The 26,483-nt window shown below is 44.0% G+C and overlaps 1 protein-coding gene across 3 annotated transcripts in view; it reads right to left on the reverse strand.

The window, feature by feature from the left end:
* The window catches only part of wu:fb13g09 (multidrug resistance-associated protein 5), a 51,066-nt gene that overhangs the window by 4,625 nt on the left and 19,958 nt on the right, over nucleotides 1-26,483 (reverse strand). For all 3 annotated transcript variants that reach the window (XM_024383217.2, XM_024383215.2, XM_024383216.2), the window contains exons 8-28: nucleotides 23,147-23,295; nucleotides 22,873-22,980; nucleotides 22,372-22,734; nucleotides 18,397-18,468; nucleotides 18,041-18,165; nucleotides 17,672-17,744; nucleotides 17,175-17,378; nucleotides 16,649-16,774; nucleotides 16,132-16,249; nucleotides 15,627-15,811; nucleotides 14,986-15,150; nucleotides 13,854-13,983; nucleotides 13,543-13,696; nucleotides 10,886-11,014; nucleotides 10,194-10,380; nucleotides 8,356-8,445; nucleotides 7,379-7,571; nucleotides 6,936-7,095; nucleotides 2,154-2,232; nucleotides 1,737-1,850; nucleotides 1,087-1,251 (exon numbers count right to left, since the gene is read on the reverse strand). In XM_024383217.2, the coding sequence (XP_024238985.1) occupies nucleotides 1,087-1,251; nucleotides 1,737-1,850; nucleotides 2,154-2,232; nucleotides 6,936-7,095; nucleotides 7,379-7,571; nucleotides 8,356-8,445; nucleotides 10,194-10,380; nucleotides 10,886-11,014; nucleotides 13,543-13,696; nucleotides 13,854-13,983; nucleotides 14,986-15,150; nucleotides 15,627-15,811; nucleotides 16,132-16,249; nucleotides 16,649-16,774; nucleotides 17,175-17,378; nucleotides 17,672-17,744; nucleotides 18,041-18,165; nucleotides 18,397-18,468; nucleotides 22,372-22,734; nucleotides 22,873-22,980; nucleotides 23,147-23,295 (3,089 nt within the window). The remainder of the gene's footprint in view (nucleotides 1-1,086; nucleotides 1,252-1,736; nucleotides 1,851-2,153; nucleotides 2,233-6,935; nucleotides 7,096-7,378; nucleotides 7,572-8,355; nucleotides 8,446-10,193; nucleotides 10,381-10,885; nucleotides 11,015-13,542; nucleotides 13,697-13,853; nucleotides 13,984-14,985; nucleotides 15,151-15,626; nucleotides 15,812-16,131; nucleotides 16,250-16,648; nucleotides 16,775-17,174; nucleotides 17,379-17,671; nucleotides 17,745-18,040; nucleotides 18,166-18,396; nucleotides 18,469-22,371; nucleotides 22,735-22,872; nucleotides 22,981-23,146; nucleotides 23,296-26,483) is intronic.

A 26,483-nucleotide genomic window follows, 5' to 3' on the forward strand; every position in this document is an offset into this window, starting at 1 on the left:
AACATAACACTTTGTATTAAGGACAAAAAGTTAATTTCTTTGCCACATGGTTCTGCAGTATTACTTTAGTGCCTTGTTGCAAACAGGATGCATGTTTTAGAATATTTTTATTCCGTAAAGGCTTCCTTCTTTTCACTCTGTTAATTATGTTAGTATTGTGGAGTAACTACAATGTTGTTGATCCATCCAGTTCTCTCATATCACAGTCATCTAACTGTTTTAAAGTGACTATTTGCCTCATGGTGAAATCCCTGAGCAGTTTCCTTCTTCTCCGGCAACTGAGTTAAGAAGGACGCCTGTATCTTTGTAGTGACTGGGTGTATTGATACACCATCCAAAGTGTTATGAATAACGTCACCATGCTCAAAGGGATAATCAATGTCTGCTTTTTACATTTTTACCCATCTACCAATAGATGCCCTTCTTTGTGAGGCATTGAAAACCCTTCCTGGTCTTTGTGGCTGAATCTGTCTTTGAAATTCACTTCTCAACTAAGGGACCTTACAGATAGTTGTATGTGTAGTTAACCACTATTATTGCACACAGCGTGAGCCCTTGCAACTTATTATGCAACTTGTTAAGCACATTTCTACTCCTGAACTTATTTAGGTTGGCCATAACAAAGGGGTTGAATACTTATTGACTTAAGACATTTCAGCTTTTCATTTTTAATTAATTCCACTGACATTATGGAGTATTGTGTGTAGGCCAGTGAAAAAAAAAAATCTAAATCGAATCCATTTTAAATTCAGGCTGTAACACAACAAAATGTGGAAAAAGTCAAGAGGTGTGAATACTTTCTGAAGGAACTGTGTATATTTTTACACTATACTACAAACCCAGAATTAGAAGACGTCAAATGTGTTTCATTAGCCACTGGTATGATTCAATAGATACAAATGGTTACAAGTCCCTCTCAAATAAACACAGAGCTAAGAGCTGCAGAACATAGAAGAAATAGAATGATATGGCAGCATCTCAAATGGCACCCTATTCCCAAAAGGCCCTGGTCAAAAGCTGTGCACTACATAGGGAATAGGGTGCCATTAAGACGCATTCTATATGTCTATGGTGCAGAAGACCCACCTGTCCCTGGTCCAATACCATGACCCTGTTACAGCTCATCACAGTGTTGAGGCGATGGGCGATGATCAACGTGGTGCAGCTGCTGAATGACTCGCGGATGGTCTCCTGAATCAGCCGGTCTGTCTCTGTGTCGATGGCTGCAGTCGCCTCATCCAACAGCAAGATCTGGCAACCAAACACGTCACATTTAAGCAAACTTTGCAGAGGTTCAATCACAAAGGTTGGTAGAATAAGGAAGTAACAATATAGAAACAACATTGAATATGGATGTGTATATTACAATCTTAAGGAGTGCTATAACTATGTAGGACTAGTCCCTAAACGTCTTTTGTCGTCATCTTCAGTTGATTGAATTTCCAACTGCATTGTATAGAATCAGAGTGACATTACAACACAAGCCATGTGGTGGCAATGTTACGCCTTGGAGAAGCTGCTGCCTTCTGCCCACCTTATGTGACTACCTCAATATTAGGATGTGAGGCACAAAAGCTTTCCTCTGTGGTAACAGAAAAGAGAAAATCAATCTAACTGCCCTTGTCTATTGTCCTGTGTGTGTGTGTGTGTGCTATGGAGAGAAAGAGACGTGATGCAATGCTAGAGTGTGTGTGTGCACGTGCATGTGTGATGTGTCTGTGTTTGTGTGTGTTTACCTTGCTGTGTCTCAGCAGTGCTCTTGCCACACACAGTAGTTGTCTCTCTCCCACTGAGAAATTCTCTCCGTTCTCGGTCACCTCGGACTGGAGAGAGTGGGGCAGTTGGCTGATCTGAACATGATGAGACGAAATGGAGTCAAAACACAAGCCACATATTGTTTTCAACTGTTAAAAAATCTCTAGTGGGGAACTTTAATCTTACACAGGTCTAGGATTTGTTATCAATTACTGTCAGGGCTAGTAACACTATCAGAAGGTGTACAAGGCAATGGATACATAGTATGATGTCAACACATAAGGACTACTTGACATTTGTATACAGAAAGACATTATCAATATATTTGGGGTTAAACTGACATAGCAATGAATTGCTTACTCTATTTATGTTAACATTTACCATCTATCCCTACTTACAATCTCCTTTATATGGGACCTCTCAAGTGCATCCCAGATCTGGGGATCTGAGTATTGATTCCATGGGTCCAGATTGGACCTATTTGATAAGGAAAAATAAGAATAAAGAATCAATGTCCATAATTGTAAACAAGCCTAGATAACAGTACAACAAGAGTCCGGTGAAGTTGCCCGTGGGGTCAGTTTGACATATACCCCACTAATGGTTAAAGGGATACTTTGGGTAAGTAGGACATTTCCCGAAATTCCAGAGTCAGACAAACTCATGTCATGGATACCATTTGTAAGTCTCTGTGTGTAGTTTGAAGGAATTTGACAGTAGCATATTGTTAGCTTAGCGCAATTGCTGGAAGTCTATAAGTATCTACTACTCAGCTCCTCTCAAAAGCATGGAAATTAACCTAACTATTCAAAGGCTGGGTGGTTAGCACTTTGTACTCTAAGTATTCATTACAAGTATATATGAAATTATAATGTTTTTATTATAGTTATTTCTGGAACTATTTTCACCGGACTACGTATTTCATTCATCGACGGTGGGCACAAGCATTGGCTGTGTGCAAGTGTAAACACAGCAGGCCAGCTGAGACAGCGGCAGTTTGAACGAGGTTGCTAGATAGATATCAAGTAACCGAAGTGTGAGAAGATAAACCTCACAAAAGAAAAAGAGTACATCAGACTGCCAAAGCTTGTCCAGAGCAAATATTTTTACCTCGCAGCCGTGAGTGTAAAGTTTGTCACTCAACTTCCAGCAGTGTCAACAATGTTAAAGGCATAAAAAATGCTAACCTCCCATCTTATTGTAATGGTGAGAGGTTAGCATGTCTTGGGAGTATGATATTTGTGTGTCTAACTTTCTCAGTCATCATTATTCACGATTCATTCTGGACTATCCGTAATCATGGTAGCATCCACATTAATGTAGAAGTGTTTAGAAACATATCCTATTCTTATTTACAATAAAAGTGACTCCAAAATGACAACAGGTTATTTACCATTCATTTCCATTTGGCACAAAATAATCAGAAACACAACCAAAACAAAACAGCAAATGGAACCAACAAATGTAAAGGAATATGGGACCAAACACTAAACTATTGACTACTTTAATACAGATAAGTGAATTTGTCCCAATACTTTTGGTCCCCTAAAATGGGGGGGACAAAAAAAGTGCTGTAATTTCTAAAAACGGTCCACCCGACATGAATGAAAATACACTCAAATTAAAGCTGGCCGTGTATAATTTCAAATCCAAAGTGCTGCAGTACAGAGCCAAAACAACAAAAACATGGTCACCGTCCCAGTACTTTGAGCTCACTGTATACTTCTGGAAAGTTGAAGGCTTCCAAAGTTTTGAATAGAAAAAGGTCATTCAAGACGGTTGAAAGCCTTTTCAGCATCAACAGACATTATTGATAAATCTATATCTTGTTTTTTAGCGTATTGTATTGAACTGAAACATGTTATTGTATTTGTTTGTAAGGGTCTATTTTTTATAAACCTTGTTTGATTGAGTTGCCATGAAAATAACGTTAGCAAGCTAGATAACAACACTCTGACCAAGGATCTCCGAAAGTTAATGGTTTGCTCTAATTTTTTTTATAACTAGGGGACTATTATGAGAGGATGGAACTGACAAGCCATAAGATGAGACATTTCCTGAAGGAATACAGCGGTCCAATCAGTGGTCATTCTACGCACATCAGGACAAAGTGGAATGGGGGTAAGTGTGATGCGATCTTACATTATCTGATTGATTGAATAGTAGCTAGCTGCTCTCATGATAAAATGTGATAGGCCTGTCACTTTTCTTGTGGATGGGCTGTCCATTACATCTGCGATGCCCTGCGCTCAAAGCCAACGAAAACCAGAGTACAACAAAATTATGTGCTCTCCTTTTTTCATTATTCAACATTAAGTGGTGCCATTATTTTAGTCTTTATTCAAGTACTTTCCAACTAATTATACATTTTCCACATGCTTGAGAAACAAATAGATTGACTTGACTTTATAGTGTTAGCTATATAATGCATGACATCATGCCACTAAATCAGAACATCTATTATGGCCTTCTTCAGGTGTATATTTGTATATTGTATATCCTTTGTATATTTCAAATGATTTACCGCATGTCCTGTTCCCTTTATTGCTCACTCTGGTTTAGATAAAAGACATGCCTGCTGTGGACAGTCCACAAGGAACGGACTCCATGTTTGCTGGAGTAACATCACATTCAGTTCTTTCTGTATGTATGGAAACATCCTTGTGTTTACATTGTATTCACTGGTTTATCGGCTCCTCTTTCCTCATTTCAGACACTCCAAGATTCAACTTGTCCACCCAAAACAATCAAAATAGTGGATTGCCCAGCCAATATGTCAGCCTACCACACAAAGATTCTGGAATGACCTGATGGAGCGCGCCCTGAAGAGACGCATGGACAAATACTGGGAGTCCAAATCCCAAATAGCCCCATCCCAAAACCAACATAGCCCCATCCCAAATCCAACATAGCCCCATCCCAAATCCAACATAGCCCCATCCCAAATCCAACATAGCCCCATCCCAAATCCAACATAGCCCCATCCCAAATCCAACATAGCCCCATCCCAAATCCAACATAGCCCCATCCCAAATCCAACATAGCCCCATCCCAAATCCAACATAGCCCCATCCCAAAACCAACATAGCCCCATCCCAAAACCAACATAGCCCCATCCCAAATCCAACATAGCCCCATCCCAAATCCAACATAGCCCCATCCCAAATCCAACATAGCCCCATCCCAAATCCAACATAGCCCCATCCCAAATCCAACATAGCCCCATCCCAAATCCAACATAGCCCCATCCCAAATCCAACATAGCCCCATCCCAAATCCAACATAGCCCCATCCCAAATCCAACATAGCCCCATCCCAAATCCAACATAGCCCCATCCCAAAACCAACATAGCCCCATCCCAAAACCAACATAGCCCCATCCCAAAACCCAGCAAGGAGGATGTCATTTTTGGTTTATGATGATCCACATTAGCTTTTGCTAAAGCAGCAGCTATTCTTCTTGGGGTCCACACAAAAACATAAAACATGACAAGTAACAAAACAGTGATATACTGATAGACAAAGACAGTCACTCACGTCAAGATCATTGCGGGACATACATCAAGATTCAAGGACACTTGGGGGCTATTCTGACACCCCCAACTCATCTGGTATCTATGGAAATGGTCGTCCTTGAACAACTACCTACATAAATACAAACACTCTGGTCATTATCACACTGCATCTGTAGCATAATAAAATGATTCACTGTAGACACCACTGGACATAACAGCACCCTCATACCATTCACTGTAGACTACCACTGGATAAACAGCACCCCTATACCATTCACTGTAGACTACCACTGGATAAACAGCACCCCTATACCATTCACTGTAGACACCACTGGACATACCAGCACCCCCATACCATTCACTGTAGACTACCACTGGATAAACAGCACCCCTATACCATTCACTGTAGACTACCACTGGATAAATAGCACCCCTATACCATTCACTGTAGACTACCACTGGATAAACAGCACCCCCATACCATTCACTGTAGACTACTACATAACACCACCCCCATACTTACTTTGTACTGTCTATTTTATTGTATATTTGACCTTTAATTGATGTGCATTGTTTGAATGTCTATACTGTGTTGTAAAATACATAATGGTCTTTGCCTCTTCATCGATTGTCATGTCATTACATAGGTATACGCTGTTTTGTTGCTTCTACCAATTTACCTTAAGTATTCAAATGTTACTGACACATAGATCTGACTGCTATATTTCATAATAAAAATAAGATGTTGTAGCATACTGTAATGAATCACTTCTAGCAGATAGAACCAGTACCACCTATTTTGTTCCTAAGGGCATTTATTTCAATGATTTGACAGAATTGGTTAGGCAATGTCTGGCTGTGAAGCTGAATGCAAAACTCTTCTGTTCCCTCATCCCAGTCTCTCTCCCTTCAGTGCCCACTCAAACACCAGTCGATATGCAACCAGCCTGTATTGACTAAGAACAAATAAGTTATTATTCATGAGTCGTTAGATACAAATAATCTAATAATAAATTATTTGATTTGATCAGAGTGCAATTATGAAACAAAAGTTACCGATAGATTATCTTCTTTATATTTTGTTACTGTGTGGTGGGACAAGCAAGAATAATGTCACTTACTCGATAGACAGCTGTCCATTCGGTCCAGCAGGTAGGGGCTGTTTCTTACAGTTTCATTTTGGGATATGGAAGAATGTCTCCATAACTCCAGGATTGATAAGCGCAGAAAATTCCTCAGGGTTTGTTACAGTCTCTGTGTGCGTTACTTTCTTTGCCATAGATATCAAGACCCCCAGTCCGTAAATTAGGAAGTTGATAGTAATCTATATTTTATGAAATTAGATTCTATGTATACCTTTGTTAGACTATAAATGACCAACCACATAGCTTTGTATTAGTTAGGTCTATTTCCCTGCTTTTGAGAGGAGCTGGCTAGTAGATACACATAGACCTCCAGAAATTGTGCTAAGCTAACGATATGCTACCTTCAACTTCCTTCAAAATGCACGCAGAGACATAAAATGGTATCCATGAGTTTGTCTGACTCTTGGATATTTGGTAATTTCCTACTTACCCAAGGATCCCTTAAAGGTTAGGATTGGGGAGGGAAAGCTGATCTTACATCTGTACCCAGGGGAATCTTAGGTAAATCATTAATACATACCTGATAGTGCCAATGAAGAGAACAGGCTCCTGGGGAATGACTGACAGCTTGCTTCTCAGGTCTTCCAATCCGATCTGTGCAATGTTGATGTCGTCGATGGTGATGGAGCCCCCAGTCAGCTCCACCAGTCTGAAGAGAGCTACGCCCAGTGAGGACTTCCCTAGATAGATAGAAACGGGGGGTTGTGAGTGAACTACGATTAGTTCGGATAGATGATAACCACATCTACATGTGAAGATTACAGTTCACTGGTTAATGATTACTTTTATTTTATGAGAATATTTTTGAATGAGAATCATTAGAAAACAAACACCATTACCATCAATTCAACCCATTGTTACATTATTTCTTAGTAAATACCAGGTAAACACCAGCGGAAACAAAGATAATCAAATTAAACATTAACGATGTAAAACGATACATGGAAATAAGGAGGGAAGTACCTGAGCCAGTGCGACCCACAATGCCGATGGTCTCCTCTGGCAGGATGTTAAAGGAAAGTTTCTTGAGCACCAGCGGCAGGTCGTCCCGGTAACACATCTCCACATCCTGGAAAGAGATCCGTCCCTTATCTGGCCAGCAGGGGGCAGGAGAGGAGGGTCCAGTGATCTGCCGCGGCGCCTCACCTTCTAAGGTCTGAGACAGAAAAAATAGATCCAATATGGAGTGCTAATCTCTGTATCTCCAATCCCATGAAGTAAAGACCTCTACCTCTCAATATAACTGTAATTTATAGATCTCTAAAAGCTTGTTGGCACTTTGAGAGAAAAAAAGTTGTTCCTCTGATATGGGGGTGTTTATGTTTTGATGGGTGTTGTGTGAAACAGGTCCTGTCATGTGCTGTGATGTGTGACGGGCCACACACTGGGTTCCATCTGCTTCCTGCTGGGCCTCTCAGAGACGGGGTGTGTCCCAAACGGCACACGACTCCCTATACTGTGGACTACTTTTAACCAAACCCTATGGGCCCCTGATCAAAAGTAGTGCACTACATAGGGAATAGGGTTAACTTTGGGATGTACACTGTGTCTGTCTGGAGCCTACCATGACCAACAGCTTTGTGTTATTGTGGATTGGGTTATGTGTGTGTGCATGGGTGTGCGTCATGATTGTGTATGTGTGAGTATGTCAACCTTATCCAACAGCTTTTGTTATTGGGATATGGACCTGTGTAAGTGCGTGGGTGCACCCCACGCAGGAATGTGGATTTAGAGTGTGTGTCTGCATGTGAGTATGCTGTGCCTGTATGTGTGTGTGTTGCTTCATCTGTGCCTGTGTCCTGCTGCGTTAAGTATATAAGCCTGTGTTTGTTTGTGTCACACCATGTGTGTACTTTCGATTCGGCCACACATGGTTCAGCCAATCAGCAACCCTTCCCCCGACTGTTGGCAGCATCCCTGGTGTCATTAGGCCTACCTACCTTTATATAATGATTGATCCTCTCCACTGACGTGAAGCGAGCCTCAGTCTCTGACAGCAATCTCACGGTAAACTGAAACAGACCGGTCAGCTGGAGAAGAGAGAGAGTACGAGAGAGACAGACACAGAGAGAGAGACAGACAGACAGAGAGAGAGAGAGAAGTGATTAGTCAATGATTAACACCCTCACACCCTATTACAATCAACCCAGGCTCACGTCAACACTAGTGTTGGTCACTGTGTGCGCTGATACCATTTGGATGAATGAGCAGCACAAACCATAAACCTTTACGACCCCTATAGACAGACATACAGTTGAAGTCGGAAGTTTACATACACTTAGATTGGAGTCATTAAATCTTGTTTTTCAACCACAAGTGTGGTTCATCCTTGGGAGCAATTTCCAAAAGCCTGAAGGTACCAAGTTCATCTGTACAAACAATAGTACGCAAGTATAAACACCATGGGACCACGCAGCAGTCATACCGCTCAGGATGGAGACGCGTTCTGTCTCCTAGAGATTAACGTACTTTCCTGCGAAACGTGCAAATCAATCCCAGAACAACAAAGGACCTTGTGAAGATGCTGGAGGAAACGGGTACAAAAGTTACTATATCCACAGTAAAACGAGTCCTATATCAACATAACCTGAAAGGCCGCTCAGCAAGGAAGAAGCCACTGCTCCAAAACCGCCATTAAAAAAATCCAGACTACGCTTTGCAACTGCACATGGGGACAAAGATCGTACTTTTTGGAGAAATGTCCTCTGGTCTGATGAAACAAAAATAAAACTGTTTGGCCGTAATGACGATTGTTATGTTTGGAGGAAAAAGGGGGAGGCTTGCAAGCCAAAGAACACCATCCCAACCGTGAAGCACGGGGGAGGCAGCATCATGTTGTGGAGGTGCTGTGCTGCAGGAGGGACTGGTGCACTTCACAAAATTGATGGCATATTGAGGAAGGAAAATTATGTGGACATATTGAAGCTTCATCTCAAGACATCAGTCAGGAAGATAAAGCTTGGTCGCAAATGGGTCTTCCAAATGGACAATGACCCCAAGCATACTTACAAAGTTGTGGCAAAATGGCTTAAGGACAACAAAGTCAAAGTATTGGAGTGGCCATCACAATGCCCTGGCCTCAATCCTATAGAAAATTTGTGGGCAGAATTGAAAAAGCGTGTGCGAGCAAGGAGGACTACAAACCTGACTCAGTTACACCAGCTCTGTCAGGAGGAATGGGCCAATGGGCTTGTGGAAGGCCACCCAAAACATTTGACCCAAGTGAAACAATTTAAAGGCAATGCTACCAAATACTAATTGAGTGTATGTAAACTTCTGACCCACTGGGAATGTGATGAATTTAAAGCTGAAATAAATCACTCTCTCTACTATTATTCTGACATTTCACATTCTTAAAATAAAGTGGTGATCCTAACTGACCTAAGACAGGGATGACAGGGATGACAGCTTTGCACACAGAGTGTGCAAAGCTATCATCAAGGCAACGTGTGGCTACTTTGAAGAATCTCAAACATAAAGTATATTTTGATTTGTTTCACACTTTTTTGGTTACTACATGATTCCATATGTGTTATTTCATAGTGTTGATGCCTTCAATATTATTCTACATGGAGAAAAAAGTAGAAATAAAGATAAACCCTGGAATGAGTAGGTGTGTCCAAACTTTTGACTGGTACTGTATGGAACATCAAAAAAGCCTTCATAAAAACATTCCCATAAAGGGCAGGCGAAATAATACACAGATCGCAAGGACATACTCTAGCAGTGCGTGTCTGTTTACATGCGTGTGCATGAATGTGCTTTTGTGTGTGTGTACCTGCACAGCGTAGGATATAGCCAAGCCTGCGTAGGCTGGGGGGATCTGGTTGTGCATGAAAACGATGAGCAGGGCTACGGTGGTGATGAGAATGATGCTGATCAGGTCCAGCCGTACAGCCAGCCAGCGCATAGCACAGCTGAACAGGTAGTGGGAAGCCTGGTTGGTGTCCAGTAAAGCCTGGTACCTGAGATACACAGAGATAAACCAATAGGAATGGTTAGTGAAAGTCAACGGACCAATAACAGACTAAGTGGAAGGCTGCTCAGTGCCCACATTAGCTAAGCAGAAATCAAATGCTACTCAACTCAAAAGTCAAGGAAATGTTACTTAGGGGGGTTCTCTCATTATTAGTTGTGCAATTTGGGCGGCACCTAGTCTAGCGGTTAAGAGCGTTGGACCAGTAACCGAAAGGTTTCTGGTTCAAATCCCCGAGACAACTAGGTAAAAAAAAAGTTGATGTACCCTTGAGCAAGGCACTTAACTCGAATTTCCCCTGTATGTCGTTCTGGATAAGAGCGTCTGCTAAATGACAAAAAAATGTCATTTAAAAATGTAGACGTGTGGTGGGCGAAGCTAACTGGACATGAACTGTCAAAACCAATGTCTTATCAGTGTTTGAAAAAACGTCCTGTGACAGATAAAGTGTCTTCCTATGAGCGCTATACAGTATATTAGTGTACTGTTCTCACCTGTGTAAGAAGTCGTCCCCTCTGCCATAAGCGTGAATGGTGGACAGCCCCTGGAGACTACTGGTGATGTGCGAGGTGAAAGGTGATTGGCTGATGTTCTCCAGACGCTTCAGCTCGCGAATCAGAACCCTAGTCAGACAAAGAGGAAGTGGAACATCAAGTCGATTACTTAAACGTACCAGAGCACCACTTTAGGGATGCTAAAGAAGTCCACTCACTCACCATTTCTCTAACCTCTACTCTGTGACCCCCAGCCAAACCTCTACTGTTCAACTCACAATGATGCAGTGGATAGCTGCCGTCTTACGGGATAAACCAATGTACATGGTATTATGAGCAGAGCTCTCGAGAATAAACACTATTGGCTAAGTTGACTGATCTCTGTCCGTTTCATTTAAATAAGAACCTTACAAATTCTTAGAAACAGACAGAGAGTGTATTAATTGCATTGGTTAATGAACACATTGGAACAAAATTCCTTTAACACCCCCTCCCCGGTCAAACCTCTACTCTGTGACCCCCCCAGCCAAACCTCTACTCTGTGACCCCCCCAGCCAAACCTCTACTCTGTGACCCTCCAGCCAATCCTTAGGGAGGGTTAAACATTTTAATTTCCCATTGCAAAAATGTTTTCCATTGCGTGTTCTAAGGAACCTGATTCAACTTGTGAACTCCTTACCAAACCAGACACTAGATCAGGACAACAACAACATTGTGAAATATCTAGGGATGGTGGTCGAGGAGAGGGTTGACAAACACTACATTATAACTCCAATGACAGTGCAGTTATCTGACAGGTTAGTGGACTATGATACACCGCTCAAAAAAATAAAGGGAACACTTAAACAACACAATGTAACTCCAAGTCAATCACACTTCTGTGAAATCAAACTGTCCACTTAGGAAGAAACACTGATTGACAATACATTTCACATGCTGTTGTGCAAATGGAATAGACAACAGGTGGAAATTATAGGCAATTAGCAAAAAGACCTCTAGCAGGCCACAAATGTGCATGTGTCTGCTCAAACGGTCAGAAACAGACTCCATGAGGGTGGTATGAGGGCCCGACGTCCACAGGTGGGGGTTGTGCTTACAGCCCAACACCGTGCAGGACGTTTGGCATTTGCCAGAGAACACCAAGATTGGCAAATTCGCCACTGGCGCCCTGTGCTCTTCACAGATGAAAGCAGGTTCACACTGAGCACATGTGACAGACGTGACAGAGTCTGGAGAAGCCGTGGAGAACGTTCTGCTGCCTGCAACATCCTCCAGCATGACCGGTTTGACGGTGGGTCAGTCATGATGTGGGGTGGCATTTCTTTGGGGGGGCCGCACAGCCCTCCATGTGCTCGCCAGAGGTAGCCTGACTGCCATTAGGTACCAAGATGAGATCCTCAGACCCCGTGAGACCATATGCTGGTGCGGTTGGCCCTGGGTTCCTCCTAATGCAAGACAATGCTAGGCCTCATGTGGCTGGAGTGTGTCAGCAGTTCCTGCAAGAGGAAGGCATTGATGCTATGGACTTGTCCGCCCGTTCCCCAGACCTGAATCCAATTGAGCACATCTGGGACATCATGTCTCGCTCCATCCACCAACGCCACGTTGCACCACAGACTGTCCAAGAGTTGGCGGATGCTTCAGTCCAGGTCTGGGAGGAGATCCCTCAGGAGACCATCCGCCACCTCATCAGGAGCGCGCCCAGGCATTGTAAGGAGATCATACAGGCACGTGGAGGCCACACACACTACTGAGCCTCATTTTGACTTGTTTTAAGGACATTACATCAAAGATGGATCAGCCTGTAGTGTGATTTTCCACTTTAATTTTGAATGTGACTCCAAATCCAGATCTCCATGGGTTGATAAATTTGATTTCCATTGATCATTTGTGTGATTTTGTTGTCATGTAAAGAAAAAAATATTTAATAAGAATATTTCATTAATTCAGATCTAGGATGTGTTATTTTAGTGTTCCCTTTATTTTTTTGAGCAGTGTATGATGAGAGGACACAGGGGAGTCAGAGTGTAATTCTGCCCAGGACAGGACAACAATTTCCTGGCACAGCTCAGGCCATTCCTTGGCTCCGCTAGAATCATTTCTGAATGATGTGTGATTTATGAGCCACAGACCCACACTACCACAACACTCGACTGAGTCAGCAGGGAAGTGTGAGAGAGAGGGTTTTATTGACAAAGGTGGGGTGGAGTTCTACTTTTAGGTCCATAGATAGGCTGCACATGTGAATAACAAGTCTGCTCACGAATCATCCCCAGCGGGAGGGGAAGGAGAAGAGGGCAGGGGATTAAAGAACATGACACTCCTTATTCTGAGACTACCTACACAAACATGTTTATGCAGTTTGTACTTTCATCTCAAGATGCCAGCTGGCAAAGTACACCACATCAATAAATGGGACCCGTCCCAAAAAGCACTTTATTCCCTATATTGTGCGGGCCTTGGTCAAAAGTAGTGCCCTATATGGGGAATGGGGTGCCTTTTGAGCTTGCTTTTAATGAGGAAACTGGTTAGATGCGTCACGCTGAATAATAAATTACCCAAAGACCTAGGGAACCCTAATCTATCTCTACACTTATCTTTTTTAAATCAAAGCACGCATGAGCATACACGTATAAATCGATTGGTTGTAGCCTGACCTGGAGACGCGGTTGACAATGAGGAGGAAGGCTCCCAGGGGCAGGAGGGAGATCAGGAACCAGGGGAATACGATGCCCACCATGACCAGGCAGAAGAGCACCAGGGTCATGTTCTGGAGAAGCATCTCAGCCTGCATGGCCAGACGGACATCCACTGTGGATGGTTAGAGAGAGAGGGAGAGAAAAGGAGACCGAAAGAAAGAGGACACAAAGGGAGAGAGAAAACAAAAAACTGTCAGATCACACTGTGTTGTCTGGGTGGTATGGGCACCTCAAGGCTCGGAGTATGAAGTCAAGGCAAGACACCTCACCCTCGTCCATGTCTCGGGAGAAGCGGGTGAGGATGCGGCCCAAAGGTGTTGTGTCAAAAAAGCGCATGGGGCTCAGGAGGAGGCGGTGGAACAGCTTGTCGTGGAGCACCGAGGCAGCCCGAACAGTGCACTGTCAGACAAACACAGTGGTGTTTCAACACGGAGCCAGACATAACACTGGTAAACAGATGGGTTGTCGGGACTCGGGAAAGCTCAACACCCAGGCGCAACAAATGCAAGTAGGAGTAGACATTAGAGAATTGTTGCCAGCATTCACAGCTATGAACACATACTAGCTAACGCTCATATGACATGTTGCTAATGCTAGTTGGCCATATGTTGTTGTTGTTGATGATGTGTCCCTAATAGTAGTCACAGTGCTCTTAAGAGCAAGTGGAAAGTTTCTCGGGTCATGCAAACTGTCAAATCCTCAGACATAAATGAATGTCTGGCAGGCTGACACAAAGGTTATGAACCCATGTCTAGGCTAACGCAGTGAGAAACATCTGGCAGAAATGACTTTTGGCAGGAGAGAACACATTCAATCTATTAATAGAATATGCAACACTCCCACATTCATGTTACAGTTAAGCGTAAAAAAAAAATAAGATTAGCCATCTTCGGGAAAAGTTTGTGTCACACAATTACGTGAGGACATAACCTCTGTAATGGGCTGTCAGGAAAGTTTAACAAACACAGGGGACATATCCAAAGGGACAGGGACACACAGCGGCACACACACACACACACACAGCCATTAAAGCAGCGTGTCACGGCACTGGACAGAAATGGATTTAGCCTGCAGGCACTTTCAATTATAGTAGTGCAACTCATGAAAATGTCTTAAAGACAAATAGAGAGAGTCAAGGTTGTACCACAACAACTTTGCACTTCTTTCCTTTGAAAAGGGCCTGAGCGTAAATCAATGAAAACCTGACTTATGGAGACTATGGTTACGTCCAGAATGGTATCCTATGGGCCCTTGTTAAAAGTAGTACCCTGGAGTGAATCGGTCAGTGATGCACTCTCCTTTGACAGGCCTTAGAGTGCATCAATGAATGGTCCTGACATTTCAAGACGAGAGAACAATCCACAAGAACCACTCTAAAAGACATTTGAGCAAGATGCTTACCTTGACGAACACTAGCCCCCTCATTGTCTTCAGGAAGAGAGCGGCCCCCATGGACAGCACATAAACTCTTGAGTAGTATTGAATGTGAGGGTTGAGCCTCATGCTGTCGCTTGCCAACCCCGCCAATGTTTCATTGGTTTCGTTCTCCAGGATTAATGATGTATTCTGAGGGCAGATGGAGGGATACACACACGGCATTTCTATCCAATGAAGGAAATACATTAAACAAAGCCAGCTGAGACAGAAGACATGAAAGAAGCAGCCATTTGGGTAATGTCGCTATTCCAAACACATCCTTCAATCAGACACGGATGACAGCTTTGCAGCACATCTGCTTTTTGCCGGCTCGTCTCTTGTTTTAATTACGTTTACAGAGACACCGGTACTTTTTTAATTACACGTGCTGAGATTAATGCTCGCACTTTCCCCACTACAACTCAGTGATGCACAGAAGTCGTTTTACTCGTGGGAGACAGCCTGCTACAGTATAGACATCCCTCAGAGTAGGCAGAAGTTGTCCTATCCCACTAACACAGCATCAGATATTTCTTTAAATTCTAATAATTCTAAGTATTGTAGGTAGGGTAATCTGATCCTAGTTATGTGTCCGTGTGTAAGGCCATCAGAAAATCCAAACTCACCCCACTGCGCTGGCGGATCCAGTAGCTCAGCCACCAGTTACTGAAGGCGATGCTGCCAGTGGTGAAGAGGAAGAGGATGACGTTGATGATGAAGGCATAAGGGCCTCCAGCCGCATTGATGTAGGCCTTGTACACATCCCAGGCCACGGCACCAGAGCCCTTCTCCTCCGCTTTCATGAGCTGGTCTGGAGAGTGAAGAAAGGGAAGGAAAGAAGGAAGGAAAGAAGAGAATTAGAAAGGGAAGGAAGGAAAGAAGAGAATTAGAAAGGGAAGGAAGGAAAGAAGAGAATTAGAAAGGGAAGGAAGGAAAGAAGAGAATTAGAAAGGGAAGGAAGGAAAGAAGAGAATTAGAAAGGGAAGGAAGGAAAGAAGAGGAAGAAAGGAATGAAGGAAGAGGAAGGAAGAGAGAGGAAGGAAGAAACCTGTGAGTAATTTCCTCATTTCAAGCCAACCGCTTTAAAAGGGAACACATTAACACATTCTATTTGGCGCAGTCGAGTCTCACCTCCTTTCCCTTTCTCCACCGGCGGTCTGGCAATTTTGGCGAAATTCCCGGTGGTCTCAACCTTTTCATCTCCCTCTTTCTTCAGGTTTGTTTTCACCAGGTTCTTTTTCACCAGGTTCTAGGAGAGCAAGCCAAAGAGACCTACAGCATAAGACAATCGGCCAAGTCATAACACTGCCAGTAAGTCATTTAAACAGAGATATTGGTGACAGGGTCTTTAGCAGTGTGACACCGATAAATCAACGCAGACCTAAATAATGAAAGGCCCTGTGTATGCATTAACATTTCCCAGCCACCCACTTGGCTTCTCCTGCCTCATGAATTACGCAGGATGTGACGTACGATAGTGTTGTGTAAAGAGGGATGAAGAAGGTGTTTTTAAATAGAGGAGAGCTGGGCTAGCCTGGTCCCAGGTCAGTTTATGCTGTCTTGCCAGCTCATGCCAATGCATGACAATGAAAGGCAACAGATCTGTGATCAGGCTAGAGCTGGACATGCGCTCTGTGGTTGGCATTACCTCCTGCTGTACGCTGTTGAAGAGAGCGGCGTAGTCACGGTCTCTGCCCATAAGCTGGGAGTGGGTGCCATGCTCGGCAATCTGCCCGTCCTTCATCAGAATCACGTGGTCACACTCTGCCAGGTACTGAGAGAGGGGCAACACCAGTGAGATCTGTGATTCTCCTGATGAAGAATCCTGGGCTATAGTATGCTCCTCTATATTTCTATATGGCTCCCTTTCCTCAGCCTTCTCATTTCGGGACAAATTCTTGAGAGTCACACTCTTAACTTAGCTTTTATGCATTAATGTCAATGGGAGACTTGTGTGAAAACTCAAGTGGCACTATAATCACCGACCTAGGTGGTCTACATAGGGTCTCATTTCCTTTCAGATTAGGCGTCACAAAGATATACAAGAGAGTAGTTAAGAAAGCCATTTCCTATAATTTGGCCATAGTACACAAGTCACTTATTTGCTGCAAATTCTTCTGTTTCTCACATAAATACAATTTGAATTGATCATTCAGATAATCAGAAGCTCTTACCTGCAGCTGGTGTGTGACAAAGATGGTGGTCTTGCCCTTGGACGCCGTTCGGATGGCATTGTGGAAGAGGTGAGAGCCCACGTGGGCGTCCACGGCACTGAGAGGGTCGTCCAGGAGCAGGATGGGCCGCTCGCTATACAGGGCACGTGCCAGGCTCACCCGCTGGCGCTGCCCGCCACTCAGGTTGGCACCCCTCTCACCTATCTGGAGTGAAAACATTGGGACAATGTTGACAAAATGTATCAAGGATCATTTCTGACTGATAGGCTTCACACAGAGGCAGCAACAGACCAGACATGTACTTATATAACACTTTATCATGTTCTCTCACAAAACACCACATCTATAAATGCATGTACTACTTACTAGCCTGTTACATGTTAAATACACTATACCAAAGTAGCAGAAAGTGTAAGGCAAATGTATTGTCCAGAATGGCCAGAGTTCATATTGAGAGCATCTCCAGCAGAGAGATGTAATAGCGGTCTGATACATACCTCAGTCATATCCCCATAGGGCAGCTCTGTCAGATCAGGAATCAGGCAGCAGGCAGAGACCACAGCATTATACCTAATAAGGAAACACAGCCAAGGACATGACTTAACATGAGAGGGAAACGCAGTCATGGTCCAGAGAAATGAGTAAACCATGAGTTAGAAATGAGCCTTTGGCCCTTCTGAATGTGAAACTATCAAACTATGACATCCAAACGTGACTGGTCATAGACTACAGATGAAAATGAGCCGTCTACCTAAATCCAGCACTAAGACACCTCTAAATGGTCTGCGTTGTTGCTTTCATTGTGTACTGTTCCATAATAAATGACTCAAAAAGTAATAAACACAAATAAATCAATCAATCTTTACTTGTCTTCGTCGTATTCTTTTCCGAACAGGATGTTCTCTCTCAGTGAGTCATTGAGGATCCAGGCCTGTTGAGCCACATAGGCAAAGCCGCCACTGGCTGCCACGTTGCCCTCCAGCAGAGTCATCTGTTGAACACCAGAGATAAGACTCATGTTAAAACATACTAGAGGTAAAGCTGACCTGGGCTTTCACGAGAGGGAAAATACTTGAACTGCGTTTGATTGCCTGGTACAACGGAACAGTCCCAAAAGTGCAAAAATCAAGCTTAATCAAACGCACCTCAAATGCTTTCCAGTCTGGTTTGTGGGGAAATCCCCCAGTAAGCTGATTTGAAGGCCAATGATATAGAACCTCACCTGTCCCAGCAGAGCAGACAGCAGAGAGCTCTTTCCACTCCCCACAGCTCCACATATTCCTACCAACGCCCCCTGCAGATCAGAAGGATACCAGGGAGTATTGGTATGGATTTGAAATTGAAACACTCAGTCCATTTCAAAAAGGAAAGAAGTTGCTGACTCCCTCCAATTGTCTACTCTTTCAGTCGTTCTCTTTATGAGTTGTGTTACTATAATCAAATGTTCCTTGCATGCTAAATCCAGTGCCAGTGACTCAATGCTTTAGAGCAGTGGTATTCAAACTTTCTCAGCAGGGACCCAATGTTTTCCACCAGAATTTCAGATGACACCATTTTTTGGGGCACAAATTTCTAGCAACCCCACCCCAAATATAATGACACAACCTTAAAAATCTGTACATTTTGTGGACCCCAGGAAGAGAAGCTGCTGCCGCAAAAGCTAAAAAATAAAATTCTCAGAATAAAAAATATATACAGTACCAATCAAAGGTTGACACACCAACACATTCAATGTTTTTTCTTTATTTTTACTATTTTCTACATTGTAGAATAATAGTAAAGACATCAAAACTATGAAATAACACATATGGAATCATGTAGTAACCAAAAAAAGTGTTAAACTAATACAAATATATTTCAGATTCTTTAAAGTAGCTCTTGGTATTCTCTCAACCAGCTTCATGAGGTAGTCACCTGGAATGCATTTCAATTAACAGGTGTGCTTTGTTAAAAGTAAATTTGTGGGATTTTTGTTCTTTCTTAATGCGTTTGAGTTCCTTCTTAAATCAGTAGTGTGCTGACAAGGTAGCAGTGGTATACAGAAGATAGCCCTATTTGGTAAAAGACCAAGTCCATATTACGGCAAGAACAGCTCAAATAAGCAAAGAGAAACGACAGTCCATCATTACTTTAAGACATGAAGGTCAGTCAATCAGGAAAAATTCAACAACTTTGAAATATTCTTCAAGTGCATTCGGTAAAAACATCAAGCACTATAATGAAACTGGCTCTCACGAGGACCGCCTCAGAAAAGGAAGACCCAGAGTTACCTCCGCTGCATTCATGGTCAAATTGCTGCAAAGAAACCACCACTAAAAAGGACACCAACAAGAAGAAGAGACTTGCTTGGGCCAAGAAACACGAGCAATGGACATTAGACCGGTGGAAATATGTCCTTTGGTTAGATTAGTCCTAATTTGAGATTTTTGGTTCCAACCGCTGTGACTTTGTGAAACGCAGAGAAGGTGAACGGATGATCTCCACATGTGTGGTTCCCACCGGGAAGCATGGAGGAGGAGGTGTGATGCAGTGGGGGTGCTTTGCTGGTGACGCGGTCTGTGATTTATTTAGAATTCAAGGCAAACTTAACCAGCATGACTACCACAGCATTCTGCAGTGATACACCATTCCATCTGGTTCGCGCTTAGTGGGACTATCATTTGAATATCAACAGGACAATGACCCAACACACCTCCAGGCTGTGTAAGGGCTATTTGACCAAGAAGGAGAGTGATGGAGTGCTGCATCAGATGACCTGGCCTCCACAATTACCCGACCTCAAGCAAATTGAGATGGTTTGGGATGAGTTGGACCGCAGAGTGAAAGAAAAGCCGCCAACAAGTGCTCAGCATATGTGAGAACTCCTTCAAGACTGTTGGAAAACCATTCCAGGTGAAGCTGGTTGAGAAAATGCAAAGAGTGTGCAAAGCTGTCAAGGCAAAGGGTGGCTACTTTGAAGAAGCTGAAATATATTTTGTTTATCACTTTTCTGGTTACTACATGATTCCATGTGTGTTATTTAATAGTTTTGATGTCTTCATTGTTATTCTACAATGTAGAAAATAGTACAAATAAGAAAGAAATAAGAAAAAATAAGAAAAATAAGAAACAAATAAGAAAAAACTCTTGAATGAGTAGGTATCCAAACTTTACTTGTACTGTATACAGTTGAAGTGGGAAGTTTACATGCACCTTAGTCAAATACATTTAAACTCAGTTTTTCACAATTCCTGACATTTAATCCGAGTAAAAATTCCCTGTCTTAGGTCAGTTCGGATCACCAATTTATTTTAAGAATGTGAAATAATGTCAGAATAATAGTAGAGAAAATGATTTATTTCAGCTTTAATTTCTTTCATCACATTCCCAGTGGGTCAGAAGTTTACATACACTCAATTAGTATTTGGTAGCATTGCCTTTAAATTGTTTTTGGGTCAAACATTTTGGGTCGCCTTCCACAAGCTTCTCACAATATGTTGGGAGAATTTTGGCCCATTCTGCCTGACAGAGCTGGTGCAACTGAGTCAGGCTTGTAGGCCTCCTAGCTCACACACGCTTTTTAAGTTCTGCCCACAAATGTTCTATAGGATTGAGGCCTTTGTTGTCCTTAAGCCATTTTGCCACAACTTTGGAAGTATGCTTGGGGTCATTGTCCAGTTGGAAGACCCATTTGCGACCAAGCTATAACTTCCTGACTGATGTCTTGAGATTTTGCTTCAATATATCCACATACTTTTCCTATCCTCATGAAGCCATCTATTTTGTGAAGTGAACCAGTCCCTCCTGCAGCAAAGCACCCCCACAACATGACGCTGCCACCCCCATGCTTCACGGTTGGGATGGTGTTCTTTGGCTTGCAAGCCTCCCCGTTTTTTCCTCCAAACATAACGATGGCCATTATAGCCAAACAGTTTTATTTTTGTGTCATCAGACTAGAGAACATTTCTCCAAAAAGTACGATCTTTGTCCCCATGTGCAGTTGCAAAGCGTAGTCTGGCTTTTTTATGGCGGTTTTGGAGCAGTGGCTTCTTCCTTGCTGAGCAGCCATTCAGGTGTCGACATAGGACTCGTTTTACTGTGGATATAGTAACTTTTGTACCGTTTCCTCCAGCATCTTCACAAGGTCCTTTGCTGTTGTTCTGGGACTGATTTGCACTTTTCGCACCAAAGTACGTTCATCTCTAGGAGACAGAACGCGTCTCCTTCCTGAGCGGTATGACGGCTGCGTGGTCCCATGGTGTTTATACTTGCGTACTATTGTTTGTACAGATGAATGTGGTACCTTCAGGCATTTGGAAATTGCTTTCAAGGATGAACCAGATTTGTGGAGGTCTAGAATTTTTTTTCCTGAGGTCTTGGCTGATTTGTTTTGATTTTCCCATGATGTCAAGCAAAGAGGCACTGAGTTTGAAGGTAGGCCTTGAAATACATCCACAGGTTCACCTCCAATTGACTCAAATGATGTCAATAAGCCTATCAGAAGCTTCTAAAGCCATGACATAATTTTCTGGAATTTTACAAGCTGTTTAAAAGCACAGTCAACTTAGTGTATGTAAAACTTCTGACCCACTGGAATTGTGAGACAGTGAAATAATCTGTCTGTAAACAATTGTTGGAAACATTACTTGTGTCATGCACAAAGTAGATGTCCTAACCGACTTGGCAAAACTATAGTTTGTTAACAAGAAATTTGTGGAGTGGTTGATAAATGAGTTAAATGTATGTAAACTTCCGACTTCAACTGTATATATTTTACATCAACAAATAACCTTCAAGTCATTACATTTTCATCTCTTATCAATATGAAAGAAACCAAAAAATACATTTACTAAATACAAAATACATTTACTAAATACAAAATACAATACTTTTACTAAATACAAAATACTTTTACTAAATACAATTTTCTAAAAATGTTTGAATACAATAATCTGTCCTCTGATTTCTTTGTTCCAATTGTATTCATAAATAAATAGCCAACCCCACTGCGTTCCCCCCCAGACCTTGAACACCACTGCTTTAGTGTGTGTGTGTGTGTGTGTGTGTGTGTATGTGCAGGTTTGCATGTGTGCGTGCATGCATATATTTGTCAATGTGTACAAACATTTGTGTAGGCTTGTATGAATGTAAATCAGGGTTGTTTTGTGCACGGGTGAGTACACCTGTCTGATTGATGGTGCTTGTTCGAGCAGTTTACCTTCTTGACGCGCAGATCGATGCGATGTAGGGTTTTGTGCAGCGGTGGGCGGATGATGGAGCTCTGGGTAGAGGAGATGGTGCTCTGGGGGCTCTCCTGTTCCATGTGGGTAAGGAGACTCTGTCCGTTGGGACCCTCGTTGTTTCCCTTACCCTCTTCTGCTGTGATATACAAGCTCAGTTTCTCCTTGCGCAGTACTCGATGCATTCCACCTCTCTTGCACTGCTTCTTGGGGACGGGGGTGGCTTTGGCGGGAGCTTTGGCCTTCTCCCAGGCCAACGTGGCGTACCGGAACTCCACGGCGTTCATCGGGTCGTCCGTTTTGGCCAACACAACCTCTCGGTCCTCCATCAAGAAGAGTCTCTGTTGACATATGATATACTGTATGATATATGGAGAAGATTAATGAATGAACATGTCTATTTTGAAGTGCTATGCTGACAACTGAACGCTACAATCATTCCCAATGTTGTACAACAATCTCGCCTGTCTTTCATTTACCTGAAATCGGTTGACTGCCACAGAACCCTCTGATAATGCTCGTACAGCCAAGGGCGTGACTTTGAGGGCAAAGGTCATGGAGTTGAAGACTGCAACAACGGTAAAGGCCTGAAGGGAGCAACAAAGTGGTCAAGTAATTTCACATTTAGTGGAATTCCACATATTTAAAAGCTACTGGGGAGCTTTCTATTGAAACAAACAACAAAAGCTACTGGTAGATATTGAAGTCACTTGACTCTTGAAAAGTTAGTGACAGCTGAGGGGAGGGGTTTACCTGGGCAGCAGTGAGGTCAAAACCCAGGGCCATGTGTAGAGTGAATGTGCAGACACTGGCAATCACCACGACGATGGGGGCCACGCCCACTGTGAGGCTCTGAACACAACCAGCCCTCTCCAGTATCTTCCTCTCCTCAGATCGCACCGCTGGGGGGGGGGCAGAAAGAGAAAGCAGCAGAGAGCGAGCAAGGCAGAGAGCGGCAGAGAGCGAGCGAGGCAGAAAGAAAGAATGAGCGACAGAGAGAGGAAGTGAGTGAGGAAGTGAGCGAGGGAGCGAGCGACAGGGAGAGAGCGGGAGCGAGCGAGCGACAGGCAGAGCGAGCGAGCGACAGGCAGAGCGAGCGACAGACAGACAGACAGAGCGAGCGACAGACAGAGCGAGCGAGCGACAGACAGAGCGAGCGAGCGACAGACAGAGCGAGCGACAGACAGAGCGAGCGAGCGACAGACAGAGCGAGCGGCGACAGACAGAGCGAGCGGCGACAGACAGAGCGAGCGAGCGACAGACAGAGCGAGCGAGCGACAGACAGAGCGAGCGACAGACAGAGCGAGCGACAGACAGAGCGAGCGACAGACAGAGCGAGCGACAGACAGAGCAAGCGACAGACAGACAGAGCAAGCGACAGACAGAGCGAGCGACAGAGAGCGAGCGACAGAGAGCGGCGACAGACAGAGCGAGCGGCGACAGACAGAGCGAGCGAGCGACAGACAGAGCGAGCGAGCGACAGACAGAGCGAGCGACAGAGCGAGTGAGCGACAGACAGAGCGAGTGAGCGACAGACAGAGCGAGCGACAGGCAGAGCGAGCGACAGACAGAGCGAGTGAGCGACAGGCAGAGCGAGCGACAGACAGAGCGAGCGACAGACAGACAGAGCGAGCGACACAGACAGAGCGACAGACAGAGCGAGCGACAGACAGAGCGAGCGACAGACAGAGCGAGAGAGCGACAGACAGAGCGAGAGAGCGACAGACAGAGCGAGAGAGCGACAGACAGAGCGAGAGAGCGACAGACAGAGCGAGAGAGCGACAGACAGAGCGAGAGAGCGACAGACAGAGCGAGCGACAGACAGAGCGAGAGAGCGACAGACAGAGCGAGAGAGCGACAGACAGAGCGAGAGAGCGACAGACAGAGCGAGAGAGCGACAGACAGAGCGAGAGAGCGACAGACAGAGCGAGAGAGCGACAGACAGAGCGAGAGAGCGACAGACAGAGCAAGCGAGCGAGCGACAGAGCGAGCGACAGACAGAGCGAGCGAGCGACAGACAGAGCGAGAGAGCGACAGAGCAAGCGAGCGACAGACAGAGCAAGCGAGCGACAGACAGAGCAAGCGAGCGACAGACAGAGCGAGCGACAGACAGAGCGAGCGACAGACAGAGCGAGCGAGCGAGCGACAGACAGACAGAGCGAGCGAGCGACAGACAGAGACAATGAGCCCTTGTATTACCACTGTAGAGTCTTTCAGGAATTTACGCCTGGCACTGTACAGTTATATTCAGCCCCAAACAACATTAGAGAGAGTCCCTTACAGTCATTGCCAGAAATAAGAGAGACATGTTGGGCCTCGCGGCCATAAATGGTATGAAATGGACTTTTAAAATTGTGGGCCATTGGCAGTTGTCCAAGTCAAGTGGCTTGTCATCCATGATTGTGTACATCTTCTAAATGCATGTGTTGGCTGCTTCATTCAACAGACCATTCAGTGCACTCTGGCTCCAAGCAAAGGTTTCTTTCTAACACACCCAAGGCTACTACGTGCTCCAGGAAAGCTATAACATGACTGCACTCCTCCTAAAACACATTTCATATTATTCTCCAGGGACTCACAGCAGGGTTGTTGGATTGCCTTTGTAGAAGCTGCTACATATACAATGTATATTTTATCAGCAGGTGGAATAGGGCCATATACTAACACTAACTGAAGAGAACGATATCAGAACTCCTGATATGAAACTCGATAGCCCTTAAGATGAATGTGCAATTAATGATCATAATAATAGGTATTATCACTATTATCCAAACAGCGGGCTGTTATGAGGATATGAGTCCAACCTGGCTAATTACAGTCATGATTAAAAGCACCAAACTTTTCTTATCCACAATGTAAGGCAGAGCCTCGTGAGAAATGCCCCCCCTCCCTCTCTAATTCTTCAATATCCTCTAAGTGGAACAACCCTCTGCAGGTCTTAGGTATCAAAGAGCTTTAAACGCTTTTCAAATTAAACTTTGGGCGCAGTGATCCAATCAGGGCTTGTGTAATGTGGGAAGGCATGGGAGGAATCTCAGCCAATGGAACCTAACGGGAATGGAGTTGCCGGGTCAATTCCGGGGATGAATCTAATTTGAATTGATGGTTGGAGGATTTGAACTAATGGATTTCAGGTAACGGGTTGAATTTCCTGGACTGACTGGAATTGAACGAGAATTGGCCTAACAGAGAAGAAAATGTAAATAAAGTCAAATAAAGGAAGTACGAATTTGAGAGGCGCATTCTCAGCTGGAAATAATCACTCTGACCCAGACGCAAAAACAGGAAGTGAGTATTATGATTTTTGCTGTGTCAGTGGGCCAGTGCTGTAAAAATGATGACTGCTGAGTTACTGGCCCTGTAACATAAACATGATGAATGCAGAGTCACTAGCCCCTGTGCCATGATGACTGCTGACTTACTGGCCCCTTGTCATAAACATGATGACTGCAGAGTCAATGACCCTGTGCCATGATGACTGCAGAGTCACTGGCCCCTTGTCATAAACATGATGACTACAGAGTCAATGACCCTGTGCTAGAAACATGACTGCGGATCACTGGCCCCTTGTCATAAACATGACGACTACAGAGTCACTGACCCTGTGCTAGAAACATGACTGCAGAGTCACTGGCCCTGTGCTAGAAACATGACTGCTGAGTCACTGACCCTGTGCTAGAAACATGACTGCTGAGTCACTGACCCTGTGCTAGAAACATGACTGCTGAGTCACTGACCCTGTGCTAGAAACATGACTGCTGAGTCACTGGCCCCTTGTCATAAACATGATGACTACAGAGTCACTGACCCTGTGCTAGAAACATGACTGCAGAGTCACTGGCCCTGTGCTAGAAACATGACTGCAGAGTCACTGGCCCCTTGTCATAAACATGATGACTACAGTCACTGACCCTGTGCTAGAAACATGACTGCAGAGTCACTGGCCCTGTGCCAGAAACATGACTGCAGAGTCACTGGCCCCTTGTCATAAACATGATGACTACAGAGTCACTGACCCTGTGCTAGAAACATGACTGCAGAGTCACTGGCCCTGTGCTAGAAACATGACTGCAGAGTCACTGGCCCCTTG

Source organism: Oncorhynchus tshawytscha, linkage group LG21, assembly GCF_018296145.1.
Source record: "Oncorhynchus tshawytscha isolate Ot180627B linkage group LG21, Otsh_v2.0, whole genome shotgun sequence".
NCBI lineage: Eukaryota > Metazoa > Chordata > Actinopteri > Salmoniformes > Salmonidae > Oncorhynchus > Oncorhynchus tshawytscha.